The following is a 15,830-nucleotide window of genomic DNA, read 5'->3' as shown; positions in this document are numbered from 1 at the left end:
AGGCCGAGCTGAAGTCCACATACAATATCCTGACATAGTTGCCCGCGTAGTCCAGATGTTCCAGCGTGTAGTGCAGAGCCATGTTCACAGCATCCTCTGTGGATCGGTTGGCTCTGTATGCGAACTGCAGCGGGTCCAGCACAGGATCTGTAATGAGCTTCAGGTGGGCCAGGACAAAGCGCTCCAGGACCTTCATGACCACAGAGGTCAGGGCGACAGGTCTGTAGTCATTAAGGCCCGTGACCTTGGCCTTCTTGGGGACGGGGATGATGGTTGAGGCCTTGAAGCATGCTGGGACGTGACACAGCTCCAGCGATGCATTAAAAATGGTGGTAAACACCGGTGCGAGCTGGTCAGCACAGTGCTTCAGGGCAGAGGGGGAGACAGAGTCCGGGCCGGCCGCCTTCCGGGGATTCTGACTAGAAAACAGCCGTTTCACCTCTCTCACACTGACAGAGAGAGGGGGGGGGGTGTGGGGGGGCCAACTGGGGTGGGGGGATGGAGGTTGTGACCGAGTGGGTGAAGGAAGAGGGCGGGGGGAATCTCTTTCTTAAACCTACAGTAAAATGTGTTTAGCTCGTTTGCCAGGGGGAGGTTATCAGGCGCCTGCATCATTAAATGCACCTGCCTGTCGTTCAAGCATTGAAAATAGATATGATTTTTTTTTATAATATGTCCAACAAAACTGTAATAATTCCAGACATTCTGGCCGGCAGTTTAAAATCCTAGCGCGACCCCTGGTGTGTGTTTACTGTATGTGTGTGTGTGTTTACTGTATGTGTGTGTACTGTATGTATGTGTGTTTACTGTATGTGTGTGTACTGTATGTATGTGTGTTTACTGTATGTGTGTGTACTGTATGTATGTGTGTTTACTGTATGTGTGTGTGTTTACTGTATGTGTGCGTGTTTACTGTATGTGTGTGTACTGTATGTATGTGTGTTTCTGTATGTGTGTGTACTGTATGTATGTGTGTTTACTGTATGTGTGTGTGTGTGTTTACTGTATGTGTGCATGTTTACTGTATGTGTGTGTTTACTGTACGTGTGTGTACTGTATGTGTGTGTGTGTTTACTGTATGTGTGTGTGTTTACTGTATGTGTATGTGTTTACTGTATGTGTGTGTGTTTACTGTATGTGTGTGTACTGTATGTGTACTGTATGTGTGTGTGTTTACTGTATGTGTGTGTGTGTTTACTGTATGTGTGTGCGTGTGCGTGTACTGTATGTGTGTGTGTTTACTGTATGTGTGTGTGTGTGTGTGTTTACTGTATGTGTGTGTGTGTTTACTGTATGTGTGTGTGTGTGTGTGTGTTTACTGTATGTGTGTGTGTGTGTTTACTGTGTGTGTGTGTTTACTGTATGTGTGTGTTTACTGAATGTGTGTTTTCTGTATGTGTGTGTGTGTGTTTACTGTATGTGTGTTTTCTGTATGTGTGTGTACGTGTATGTGTGTGCGTGTGTATGTTTACTGTATGTGTGTGTGTTTACTGTATGTGTGTGTTTACTGTATGTATGTGTGTGTTTACTGTATGTGTGTGTGTGTGTTTACTGTATGTGTGTGTTTACTGTGTGTGTTTGTTTACTGTATGTGTATGTGTTTACTGTATGTATGTGTGTGTTTACTGTATGTGTGTGTATTTACTGTGTGTGTGTGTGTGTGTTTACTGTATGTATGTGTGTGTTTACTGTATGTGTGTGTATTTACTGTGTGTGTGTGTGTGTGTGTGTGTGTGTGTTTACTGTATGTATGTGTGTGTTTACTGCATGTGTGTGTGTGTGTGTGTGTGTGTGTGTGTGTGTGTGTGTGTTTTCTCACCATCTGGGTCACAGAGGTTCTTCAGTGCACGGCACATGGGGGCTTTGATGCGCAGGTTTCTTCCTTTGGAGCGCACAGTGGTGGCGCTGGTTAGAGAGAGACCAGACCAGAGGTTAGAGAGACCAGACCAGAGGTTAGAGAGACACCAGACCAGAGGTTAGAGAGAGACCAGACCAGAGGTTAGAGAGACACCAGACCAGAGGACTCGCACAACACAACTTACTCACCAATGATGTTGTTGGTCTATGTTTTATAATATATGATGTAGGGATGGGAATCGAGAACCGGTTCCTAATTGTCAGATTCCTTGGAATCGCATGCCTCCGTGACTATCGATTCCTCTTATCGGTGCCATGTTTTTCAGACAGTTGCACGTTGTAAAACAATGACTAAACGCCGTAGAGAACTCATGCTGTATGTTTCAGTTTGTTTGGGACCGGAGCCATGGCGGGCAGAAAGAAACGTTCAAAAGCGTGGCTGCATTTCACAAAAGTTGTAATATTTGCAAAATGTCAATTTCATCCAAGGGGGGAAATACTAGCAATATGCTGAAGCATTTGTCAACACAGCATGACCTTAAAGTGCAGGAATGTCATGATGTTCTACGGGGGAGTGCTGCATCTCCTCAAGCCTCCGTTACCGAAGGTAAAAATCCAATGTTATTATAATAAGTTAACGTTAGCGCCACGCATGCAGCCATAGCAGACGATTTGATTCCTTCACTAGGAAAACCTAAATGAAAAACTAATGCTTTCACTGTATAAATATTCTCCCATTTCATCCATTTTAGATGATGACAATCAGACTGAGGCTGCAGCTAGTGATAGTGATTCTCGCGCACCTCAGGAAAATCTTTTCACGCTAGCACAGCGGGGTAAAATTACCCAGGAAAAGGTGAACGAGTGTCACCGAGCAGTCACTAAATTTGTTTGGAGACTGAGGCGGTGTGTTGAGTGAGAACTCTTGAGCGTTTATTCAGCATGAGAAAACACAACAACACTCCATCACGTTAGTAGATAAAACTGTCTACCTGCCGACAGGAAGGCAACACTATAGCTGTGAATTTGTTTGTTTTGTTTTATTTTGTATTCGTATTTTTTGTTGTACATTTGTATTGTATTTGTTTTGTCCAGGACCCCAGGAAGACTAGAGGCTCTTTCATGTTTCTCTAATGGGGATCCTTTAATAAACATAAACACTCTATAACGTCCGTGTGGAACCAATATTCCCAACAACAGTTCCGTAGGTGGTCTAATCACCACAGGTGAAAGGTTTGCATTTCGGTAGGTGAATTGCTTTCCTGGATGTTACTTATGTGTCAGTTATGTTTTTACTTTTAACCTTTATTTATACAGGTAGGTTATTGATAACGAATTCTCTTTTGCAATAACCTGTTCAATGTAACTACAGTTCAATAGATTAAATTAGTTTAAGAGAATCTCAAATACATTATTTTATTTAAAGGGGAACTATTTAGCTATTTCTTTCACTATTTGGGCAATTTTACACTATTCCTGTGAGTCTATAGAACACATCTGTACGTTTTTTTTTCAATACAATTCATTGTTTTGTATTTTTAATCAAGTACTTCGGTGCACCACTTTCTCCCCTTCAAAAGGGCAAGCAGTTTTTGGCTGGGCTCCGCCCATACTCACAATGCGCTTTGAGTGACAGTCACCCACCTGCACTGGCAGATACCTTTGGGGAGAGAGATGGAGAGGGAGAGAGAGAGAGGTAGAGACAGATAGAGAGAGGGAGAGAGATAGAGAGACAGACAGAGAGACGAGAGCGCGACACGCGTGTGTATGTGTGCTCGAGTCGCGAGGAGAGATCGCTCCGAGAATCGCAGCGTATGAACCTCTCTCTCTCTCCCTCTCGCTCCCCTTTAGGGAAGTGCAAGTGTCTGACAGGGAAACCGCTTCCACATTATTTCCACTCGCTCCGTTTTGGTCATAACTTCAATGTTACACTAACTTCCTCGAATGGTTGATTGTGGGCGGTGGCTGCAACCACAGAGGGGGCTGAGATATGCAAATCAGCATTACTACGTAGGCTAGCGAGGAAATTCTGAATGGCTTAGTTCACTGGGGGAGGATCTGGTATCAACTGAACTGGAGGAATGGGACAGAATGAGAATTTCACATCTAGTCAGTGTTGGTACAACCCCACATTGCTAGAAAACAATGCTAACCACTGGAAAAGGCCATTTATAAGATAGTTCCCCTTTAAGTGTGTAATTTACATTTAGTCATTTAGCTGACGCTTTTATCCAAAGCGACTTACAAGTTCTGTACGACAAGTCATCAGGAAGGGCACAACTCTATCAGCTGAGTAACAATGTTCATAAAGTGTAGTAGTTAAAATCTTTTTACAGTTTTTGTATTTTTCTGACATGGGGGCTCAACAATAAATGACAATCAGAAATGTCAAGTTGCATGTTGTTATTCTAACCAGCTTAGTTCTGTTGCATTTTCAATTTAAATTATAAATTTAACAAGTTAGCAGGAATCAATAAGGGAATCGATAAAGAATTGGATCGATAAGCAGAATATATAATGGAATCGGTATTGATAAAATCGTATCAATTCCGACCCTTACTATCATGTGTGTCATTGAAAATGAAGGTCCCCATAATTTAGTTTTTATTTAATAGCAAACGTGATATAATCACTCAAACGAGCGAGCTAGCTGGCTGCTGTCATTGCTAACAGCTAACGCCAGCGGACCAGGGGAACACAAAGCATTCATTCCCAAAGTTTCATCACTGATACTTTATATGTGTGAACTTAGGGAAACAACATGGCAAACGTATAAAACGTCTCTTTCTTCATCCGTCTTTTCTGTTCTCCCAGCTACACTACAGTGTAGGTGCCGGTAAAAACAAGGGAAGGGACATTTATTTTTCTTCGAGACCAAACGATATTCACATAAAATCTTTTTATATATATTTTTTTAAAGATTTCTTTTTTAGCGTTTATCGCTTTTTTGCTACTGGGCAGTCCAGTAGAGAGAGAGGAGGAACGGGAGACAGAGTGGGGGGAAGACATTCGGCAAATAACGACGGGTCCGGGAATCCAACCCGGGTCGGCCGTGCCGCGACTCAGCGCGTTATGTGGTTCGCCACTTGGGTGCCATCTTTTTATAATTTAACGACAATATTCGAAAATCGATGCCCATCCCTACTGTGGTCTGAGGTGATGATGTCATAGTGATGCCATGGGGATGTCATGGTAGACTGCGGACCGAGATCTGAGATGATGATGATGTCATAATGATGTCATGGTAGACTGTGGACAGAGGTCTATGACTCACTCTTGTCTTCTTCCTCTTTACTTACCCCTGCTGGATGAGTTCGTTGAGCTTCGAGACATTCTTATCATCCATTACTGTCAGATGAGAGAGAGAGAGAGAGAGAGATAGGAAGAGAGAGAGAGAGGGAGAAAGTTTGTATAGGTTATAACTTGAAAACATCTGCTTTTGTATATTTATAACCTGAAAACATCTGCTTTTGTATATTTATAACCTGAAAACATCTGTATATTTATATTTATAACCTGAAGACATCTGCTTTTGTATATTTATAACCTGAAAATATCTGCTTTTGTATATTTATAACCTGAAAACATCTTTATATGTATATTTATAACCTGAAAAGATCTGCTTTTGTATATTTATAACCTGAAAACATCTGTATATGTATAACCTGAAAACATCTGCTTTTGTATATTTATAACCTGAAAACATCTGTATATGTATATTTATAACCTGAAAACATCTGTATATGTATAACCTAAAAACATCTGTATATGTATATATATAACCTGAAAACATCTGCTTTGGTATATTTATAACATGAAAACATCTGTATATGTATATTTATAACCTGAAAACATCTGTATATGTATATGTATAACCTGAAAACATCTGTATATGTATAACCTGAAAACATCTGTATATGTATAACCTGAAAAGATCTGTATATGTATATTTATAACCTGAAAACATCTGTATATTTATAACCTGAAAACATCTGTATATGTATATTTATACCCTGAAAACATCTGTATATTTATAACCTGAAAACATCTGTATATGTATAACCTGAAAACATCTGTATATTTATATGTATAACCTGAAAACATCTGTATATGTATATTTATAACTTGAAAATATCTGTATATGTATAACCTGAAAACATCTGTATATGTATATTTATAACCTGAAAACATCTGTATATGTATATTTATAACCTGAAAACATCTGTATATTTATAACCTGAAAACATCTGTATATGTATATTTATAACCTGAAAACATCTGTATATGTATATTTATAACCTGAAAACATCTGCTTTTGTATATTTATAACCTGAAAACATCTGTATATTTATAACGTGAAAACATCTGTATATGTATATTTATAACCTGAAAACATCTGTATAGGTATATTTATCACCTGAAAACATCTGTATATGTATAACCTGAAAACATCTATATTTATAACCTGAAAACATCTGTATATGTATATTTATAACCTGAAAACATCTGTATATTTATATAACCTACGTTAGAGGTTATGTATATGTATATTTATAACCTGAAAACATCTGCTTTTGTATATTTATAACATGAAAACATCTGTATATGTATATTTATAACCTGAAAACATCTGTATATGTATAACCTGAAAACATCTGTATATGTATATTTATAACCTGAAAACATCTGTATATGTATAACCTGAAAACATCTGTATATGTATAACCTTAAAACATCTGTATATGTATATTTATAACCTGAAAACATCTGCTTTTGTATATTTATAACCTGAAAACTTCTGTATATGTATATTTATAACCTGAAAACATCTGTATATGTATAACCTGAAAACATCTGTATATGTATATTTATAACCTGAAAACATCTGTATATGTATAACCTGTATATGTATATTTATAACCTGAAAACATCTGTATATGTATATGTATAACCTGAAAACATCTGTATATGTATATATATAACCTGAAAACATCTGTATATGTATAACCTGAAAACATCTGTATATGTATAACCTGAAAACATCTGTATATGTATATTTATAACCTGAAAACATCTGTATATGTATAACCTGAAAACATCTGTATATGTATATCGTGAAAACATCTGTATATGTATATTTATAACCTGAAAACATCTGTATATGTATATTTATAACCTGAAAACATCTGTATATGTATAACCTGAAAACATCTGTATATGTATATCCTGAAAACATCTGTATATGTATATTTATAACCTGAAAACATCTGTATATGTATATATATAACCTGAAAACATCTGTATATGTATATTTATAACCTGAAAACATCTGTATATGTATAACCTGAAAACATCTGTATATGTATATCCTGAAAACATCTGTATATGTATATTTATAACCTGAAAACATCTGTATATGTATATATATAACCTGAAAACATCTGTATATGTATATTTATAACCTGAAAACATCTGTATATGTATATAATATAACCTGAAAACATCTGTATATTTATATTTATAACCTGAGCTCTACTTACAGCCTCCCACTTTCTTCCGCAGCTCTGCGTAGCAGATGAGTCCATACAGCTCCTGGGACGACTTCTTCAGCACCCGGGAGAAAACTGAGGACCAGAGGAACATCATGAGAACACTGAGGACCAGAGGAACATGATGAGAACACTGAGGACCAGAGGAACATGATGAGAACACTGAGGACCAGAGGAACATAATGAGAACACTGAGGACCAGAGGAACATGATGAGAACACTGAGGACCAGAGGAACATGATGAGAACACTGAGGACCAGAGGAACATGATGAGAACACTGAGGACCAGAGGAACATGATGAGAACACTGAGGAACATCATGAGAACACTGAGGACCAGAGGAACATGATGAGAACACTGAGGACCAGAGGAACATGATGAGAACACTGAGGACCAGAGGAACATGATGAGAACACTGAGGACCAGAGGAACATGATGAGAACACTGAGGACCAGAGAAACATCATGAGAACACTGAGGACCAGAGGAACATCATGAGAACACTGAGGAACATCATGAGAACACTGAGGACCAGAGGAACATCATGAGAACACTGAGGAACATCATGAGAACACTGAGGACCAGAGGAACATCATGAGAACACTGAGGACCATCATGAGAACACTGAGGACCATCATGAGAACACTGAGGACCATCATGAGAACACTGAGGACCATCATGAGAACACTGAGGACCATCATGAGAACACTGAGGACCATTATGAGGGTTAGGGTAACATCATGGCCTCCTCTACACCCTCAGAGCGGCTCTTCTTCACAGCCGGGGACACAGTGAGGCCTCCTCTACACCCTCAGAGCGGCTCTTCTTCACAGCCGGGGACACAGTGAGGCCTCCTCTACACCCTCAGAGCGGCTCTTCTTCACAGCCGGGGACACAGTGAGGCCTCCTCTACACCCTCAGAGCGGCTCTTCTCCACAGCCGGGGACACAGTGAGGCCTCCTCTACACCCTCAGAGCGGCTCTTCTCCACAGCCGGGGACACAGTGAGGCCTCCTCTACACCCTCAGAGCGGCTCTTCTCCACAGCCGGGGACACAGTGAGGCCTCCTCTACACCCTCAGAGCGGCTCTTCTCCACAGCCGGGGACACAGTGAGGCCTCCTCTACACCCTCAGAGCGGCTCTTCTTCACAGCCGGGGACACAGTGAGGCCTCCTCTACACCCTCAGAGCGGCTCTTCTTCACAGCCGGGGACACAGTGAGGCCTCCTCTACACCCTCAGAGCGGCTCTTCTCCACAGCCGGGGACACAGTGAGGCCTCCTCTACACCCTCAGAGCGGCTCTTCTTCACAGCCGGGGACACAGTGAGGCCTCCTCTACACCCTCAGAGCGGCTCTTCTTCACAGCCGGGGACACAGTGAGGCCTCCTCTACACCCTCAGAGCGGCTCTTCTCCACAGCCGGGGACACAGTGAGTGTGGAGCGCGCTCGGCTCTTACCAGAGAGAGTGGACATGTCATTCTTTCTGAAAAATAACTGCTAGAATACTCAATCAGCAGCAGAGTAGTTTATTGCTGCTAGATTATTTTGTTTGTTTGTTTAATCAGTTGTAAAAATACTTTCATGTATTTGTTATTTAAATATATAGATGTGTATTTTTTTTTTATCAGCAGAATGGTTCATTGCTGCTAGTGTGGTTTGTTTACCCTTGTTTTATACTTGTTATTTTGTAAAATACAATACCTTTATTAATTTTTTTATTTAAATATATAGATGTGTACCTTTTTAGTTAATTTGTAAAACATATTTTTTTAAATAAACATAAAATGTATTTAAAGATATGCGTGTTGTGTTAACTAGTGTATATTTATATATGTTGTTCTAAATAAATAATAATAACTTTATTTGTATAGCACCTGGCTTTCATACACGGGACTGCAGTTCAAAGTGCTTTACATCAGTAAGATGTAAATAATAATAAAGTAATAATAATACATTATTTATTTATTAAATATTAAGTTTGGACACATCTTTTTACTACTGAGGTAGGTCGATTACATTTTTAGAGACTAAAGTACCGAAAAAAGGTACCGTTGGGTACCGGTTCAAATGTGAAAGGTACCCATCCCTACTGATGACGTCACAAGTTCGAGTCTTACTTCTCTGGTTTCTGGCCGGAGAGTAGCTCATGTTCACACACATTGATGGGACGTTCCGTGGAGAGTTGTTCATTGGGAGCTCACCGTTGGCGAAGTGGATGTGTTTGGAGATCTTGTGCCACGTCCGGTAGTAGAAGTGCCGCACCTGCTCCTTGTTCTTCACCATGTTGACCGGCTTGCCCCTCTTCTTGTACTTCATAGCAATGTTGTTCTGGATGGCCTCGAAGTCCTTCCCATGCTGCACACAGGAGAGACAGAGCGAGGAGAGACAGAGGATGAGACAGGAGAGACGGAGAGACAGAGAGACAGGAGAGACAGAGAGACAGGAGAGACAGGAGAGACAGAGAGACAGAGAGACAGGAGAGACAGAGGATGAGACAGGAGAGACGGAGAGACAGAGAGACAGGAGAGACAGAGAGACAGGAGAGACAGGAGAGACAGGAGAGACAGAGAGACAGAGAGACAGAGAGACAGGAGAGACAGAGGATTAGACAGGAGAGACAGAGAGACAGGAGAGACAGAGGATGAGACAGGAGAGACGGAGAGACAGAGAGACAGAGAGACAGGAGAGACAGAGGATGAGACAGGAGAGACAGAGAGACAGAGAGACAGGAGAGACAGAGAGACAGGAGAGACAGGAGAGACAGAGAGACAGAGAGACAGGAGAGACAGAGGATTAGACAGGAGAGACAGAGAGACAGGAGAGACAGAGAGACAGGAGAGACAGAGGATTAGACAGGAGAGACGGAGAGACAGGAGAGACAGAGAGACAGGAGAGACAGGAGAGACAGGAGAGACAGTAGATACAAGAGAGACAGAGACAGGAGAGACAGGAGAGACAGAAGAGACAGGAGAGACAGAGACAGGAGAGACAGGAGAGACAGGAGAGACAGAGACAGGAGAGAGAGACAGGAGAGACAGAGAGACAGAGAGACAGGAGAGACAGAGAGACAGGAGAGACAGAGGGTAAGACAGGGGAGACAGAGAGACAGGAGAGGTAGAGGATGAGACAGGGGAGACAGAGAGACAGGAGAGACAGAGAGACATGAGAGACAGAGACAGAGAGACAGGAGAGACAGAGGATGAGACAGGAGAGACAGAGACAGGAGAGACAGGAGAGGTAGAGGATGAGACAGGAGAGACAGAGAGACAGGAGAGAGAGAGACAGAGACAGGAGAGACAGAGGATGAGACAGGAGAGACAGGAGACAGAGGATGAGACAGGAGAGACAGGAGAGGTAGAGACAGGAGAGACAGGAGACAGGAGAGGTAGAGACAGGAGACAGAGGATGAGACAGGAGAGACCAAGACAGAGAGACAAGAGACAGAGAAACAGGAGAGACAGGAGACAGAGAGACAGAGGATGAGACAAGAGAGACAGAGAGACAGGAGAGACAGGAGAGGTAGAGAGACAGGGAGACAAGAGAGACAGGAGACAGAGAGACAGGATACAGAGAGACAGGAGAGACAGAGAGACAGGAGAGACAGAGGATGAGCCAGGAGAGACAGAGAGAGGAGAGACAGAGAGAGACAGAGACAGGAAAGACAGAGAGACAGGAGAGACAGAGAGAGGAGAGACAGAGAGAGACAGAGACAGGAAAGACAGAGAGACAGGAGAGACAGAGACAGAGAGACAGGAGAGACAGAGAGACAGAGAGACAGGAGAGACAGAGAGAGACAGCGAGACAGGAGAGACAGAGAGACAGGAGAGGTAGAGAGACAGAAGAGACAGGAGAGACAGGAGAGACAGAGACAGGAGAGACAGAGACAGGAGAGACAGAGAGACAGGAGAGACAGGAGACAGAGACAGGAGAGGTAGAGAGACAGGAGAGACAGAGAGACAGGAGACAGAGGATGAGACAAGAGAGACAGAGAGACAGGAGGGGTGGAGAGACAGGAAGACAGGAGACAGAGAGACAGGAGAGGTAGAGAGACAGGAGAGACAGAGAGACAGGAGACAGAGGATGAGACAGGAGAGACAGAGACAGGGAGACAGGAGAGACAGAGACAGGAGAGGTAGAGAGACAGGAGAGACAGAGGATGAGACAGGAGAGACAGGAGAGACAGAGGATGAGACAGGAGAGACAGAGACAGGAGAGAGAGAGACAGGAGAGGTAGAGAGACAGGAGAGAGGAGCAGCGAGAGGACATCACAAATTTGATTCAGGCCTACATGGCTCTGTTTGGTGATGTTCCCTCCTGTACTTCTGTATTGGCCCATGATATTAATGTTAACAATGCTGTGCCTATCAAGCAACATGCATACCGTGTTAACATCACCAAGAGGGCCATGATGCAACAGGAGGTTGACTATTTGTTAAAACATGGTTTAGCCAAGCCAAGTTGCAGTCCCTGGAGTTCACCTTGCTTGTTAGCTCCCAAATCGGATGGAACTCCTGGATTTTGTACTGATTTCCGAAAGGTAAATGCTGTCACCGTGCCTGATTCCTTCCCACTGCCCCGCATGGAAGATTGTATTGACAACCTTGGATCTGCCACCTATGTTAGCAAACTAGATTTGTTAAAGGGTTACTGGCAGGTCCCTTTGACCCCCCCTGCCTCGGAAATCTCGGCGTTTGTTACTCCTGTCGACTTGTTCTATTTTGCTGTCTACTCGGTCTATGTTGCTGTGGACTCGTTTTATGTTGCTGTCGACTCAGTCTCTCTTGCCGTCAACTCGTTCTGTCATTGTTGACCCGAGTGGTTGTTGTACCAACTGCTAGTTTTTTTTATAGCTCTTTGTTTTGAAGTACATGTTATCTCAGAGATGTTATCTCGTTGTTAAAAAAAAAACATGTTTAGTTGGTGTTAAGTGTCAAACATGTTTTTGTCTTATGTATGGGGGTGTTACATCCCAATGTATATATTCCCCAGTGTGTGTCTCCATGTGTGTGTTCTCCATTTTGTTTCCTCCCTCCAGCCATTGTTCCCTTCACCATTGGTCCCTGCCAGGCCTGCCCTTCCATTATAGCAACACAGCACCGATTGGTGGATGGTTTTCCAGACTCCAACACTCAATCAACACCACCCAATCATGGATCACCCCACACCTGTTAAAACATGGCTTCTCACTTCAGTCTTTCTCTCTCTCTGGCATGAGGCTAGGCCTAGTGTGATTTTGCAACCTGTAACTTTGACAATATTGCATTTCGTTTATTGGCCTTTGGTGCTTAGTGGAAATTTCCTTGTGTGTGTATGGCCACAGAGAGAGCATTGTTAGTTATAGTTTGTTTTTGTATATATTCTGCCTTTGTTTTATGTAATCATTAATGTGTTTTTCTCTCTTTCTCAGGAAGCACAGATGGGGTGAGCTGCCATTTCCTTTGGATATTGTTTTCTCCTGTTTTGGTTAGGTAAGAGTAGTTTAGGTAATGTAATTTCTTTTACCATAGATTAGATTGGGTTTATTTCGAGTATAGTGGTGTTTGTTTGTTGTTTTGGCCTGGGCTCACCCTTGAGCTACATGTGCTTCCTTTGCATCTTCCAATAAATATCATTGTTGTTTACAAACGTGGTCCATCTTTTCTGTCAACCAACTGTTATGTTACAGCCCTTTACCCTTAGACTCACAGGGGTCGTAACACAGAGGATGAGACAGGAGAGACAGAGGATGAGACAGGAGAGACAGGAGACAGGAGAGGTAGAGGATGGGACAGGAGAGTGTTTGTGCTGCCAGCTAACTATTCCGCTCTAGTGCTTAGACCTCTACACTACCCAGCCACACCTAGTGCTTAGACCTCTACACTACCCAGCCACACCTCGTGCTTAGACCTCTACACTACCCAGCCACACCTAGTGCTTAGACCTCTACACTACCCAGCCTCTCCTAGTGCTTAGACCTCTACACTACCCAGCCGCTCTAGTGCTTAGACCTCTACACTACCCAGCCACACCTAGGGCGGGATCCACAAAGAATGGATTGCACGATGCTAATTGCACCCTTAAAATGGGGGACCTTGATGTAAACAAGACGAAAGTCTTTCTCTGGTCTGCATCCCCTTAACATTTGTGTGTATTGAGCCGTACTGTATTGTACCCATTCTGCAATCTGTTAATAAAGTGTTCAATCAATCAATGACCTGCGCAATCAGTGTTGGCTAAACTGCTAAAGCATGCTGCTCCGGGCTCCAGTACCTCGTAGAGTCCCTCGAAGAAGCTGTTCTTGTCCTCTGCGCTCCACGACTCCCACTGGCGCCGGGCCCTCTTCTGGCTCCCCGCCTGCTCCTCACCGGAGCCCTGGCCCCTGGACGACTTGGAGACACCCCCGGAGGCCCCGGCCATGGAGCCAGACTGACCCGCAGGCCCCTGGGAGGAGCCATTCTCTGGCCCTGGGGACACAAGCAGAGAGAGGTTAGGGCTGGTGGTAGGATGTATTTTAATCAGACTAGAAGAGCCATTCTCTGGCCCTGGGGACACAAGCAGAGAGAGGTTAGGGCTGGTGGTAGGATGTATTTTAATCAGACTAGAACAGTGTTTCCCAACCGGGGGTATGCGATTGCGTACCCCTAGTGGTACGTGGGTGGTCCCCAGGGGGTACATGAAGGAAATTGTTATACCGCGCAACGTTCAGCTTCCTGCCGGACTGTCAGGTGTTACACCGAGCATCATCATTGTAGTGGCACGTGGGTTTTCTTGCTAGCTAGCAAAATACCAAGCCTCTTTCAAAATGTCTGTTAACATTATGGATCAATGGCTGAGTGGAGCTGGTTCATCCAGCAACAACAGCACAGGTGATGCTGCTGAATCAGGAGAACCCATTCAGAAGAAAAATAAAACGGAGAAGGTGAAGAATGGTAAGTTTGGTGAACATTATGTGCTCTCTGGATTTACTGTCACAACTACAGAGCCACCGCAGCCAATGTGTTTCCTCTGTGGCGACGTGCTTTCGAATAATAGCATGAAACTAGGGCTGACCTTCTAAGTTTTTTTTGGCAATCGAAGCTTCGGGGCCGAGCTTCGATTTTAATTAGAAGCTTCAAAAAAAGAATATATATATATATAGAATTATAATATTTTTTTTTAAATTATTATTATTTTTTATCTTATGTTGTGGGACTTGTACAGCACTTTGGTAAACGTTGTTGTTTTTAAATGTGCTCTATAAATAAAGTGGATTGGATTAATTAATTAAGTAGCCCCTTTCGACAAGGTTTCACTCGGCTGCACTGCCTGGGTGCAGTGGGGCTGCTCTCACAGCCAACGACATGACATTACATAATTATGTTGCAACCTTCGTCTATCAAGCAAACAATTATATTATATTTAATTTATAATTTATAATTATATCAGACAATGCACATACAAAAGCAGATGATTACAATTAAATTAGCCAACTTGGTAACACATTAGTCATAGCAGCATAGGCATAGCCTTATTAATGTTTTGTGTGGCGTCGCCGTCGTGTACAACGATACTTACGTTTTTTAGGTGATTTGACAAAGTTGTTGTAGAGTTATGATATGCCATTTTCTTCTGGTATATCTGGCACTCGGCTTTTTGGGCATTGTCTTTGCATATTTTAAAGTGTAACCACACGTCTGATGACTTCTTCGTCGACATGTCTGCTGCACATGTCCTTGTTGTTTTCAACACAGATAATCTCCACGTGCTTGTTGTAGAGAGGTGGAGTCGAGGCGCCGCTTACTTTCGTTTCATTGGAATGGAGGCGGGAAGGCGCCACTTACTTTTGTTTCATTGGAATGGAGGCGCAAGATTTGAGGCAATTTAATTTTTTTATGTTAAACTTCGATTTTTTTTTAATGTTCGAAGCTTGTGCCATCGAACGAAGCTTCGAAGTATTTAAGACAGCCCTACATGAAACCATCCCATTTACATATTTTTATATTCAGATCTAATTCTATTGCCTATATTTATGTCGTTCTGCTATTACCCTGCCCATACCTCCCCTCCCCCATGCTGCTATGACACCCACATTTACCCAAGGGGATCAATAAAGGCATATCTCATCCGATTGTATCATATCGCATCGTATCGCATCGTATCTCATCTTACCTTACCTTAGTTTTGTAGCAGTCTTCAGTGCTTTGTTAATTTAATGTTACAATGGGAATGAGGTGATGACCTCAGAACTAAAGCATTACTTCAATAAACTGCCAACCTGTGTGACCATGTGACTTTATCCAGGTCATCCACACACACACACATACACAACCGGTCTGCCACAATATATAGACTATTAATTATATATCCTGGGGATCACCACGATTGATTGTGTAGTAGGGGGTACTTTAGGTTGGCTTCAAATGCTTTGGGGGTACAGTACTCAAAAAAGTTGGGAACCACTGGACTAGA

At 42.6% G+C, this 15,830-nt stretch overlaps 1 protein-coding gene across 1 annotated transcript in view; it reads right to left on the bottom strand.

The window, feature by feature from the left end:
* The window catches only part of cramp1 (cramped chromatin regulator homolog 1), a 66,143-nt gene that overhangs the window by 41,262 nt on the left and 9,051 nt on the right, over positions 1-15,830 (bottom strand). Inside the window, exons 3-7 of the mRNA XM_084330199.1 lie at positions 13,653-13,846; positions 9,605-9,758; positions 7,398-7,481; positions 5,157-5,205; positions 1,820-1,905 (exon numbers count right to left, since the gene is read on the bottom strand). Coding sequence (XP_084186325.1) covers positions 1,820-1,905; positions 5,157-5,205; positions 7,398-7,481; positions 9,605-9,758; positions 13,653-13,846 — 567 coding nt within the window. The remainder of the gene's footprint in view (positions 1-1,819; positions 1,906-5,156; positions 5,206-7,397; positions 7,482-9,604; positions 9,759-13,652; positions 13,847-15,830) is intronic.

This window comes from Notolepis coatsorum (genome assembly GCF_963971535.1).
Source record: "Notolepis coatsorum genome assembly, chromosome: 15".
NCBI lineage: Eukaryota > Metazoa > Chordata > Actinopteri > Aulopiformes > Paralepididae > Notolepis > Notolepis coatsorum.
Note: the sequence above shows the minus strand (reverse complement) of the source record. Positions and strands in the feature narration are given on the sequence as shown.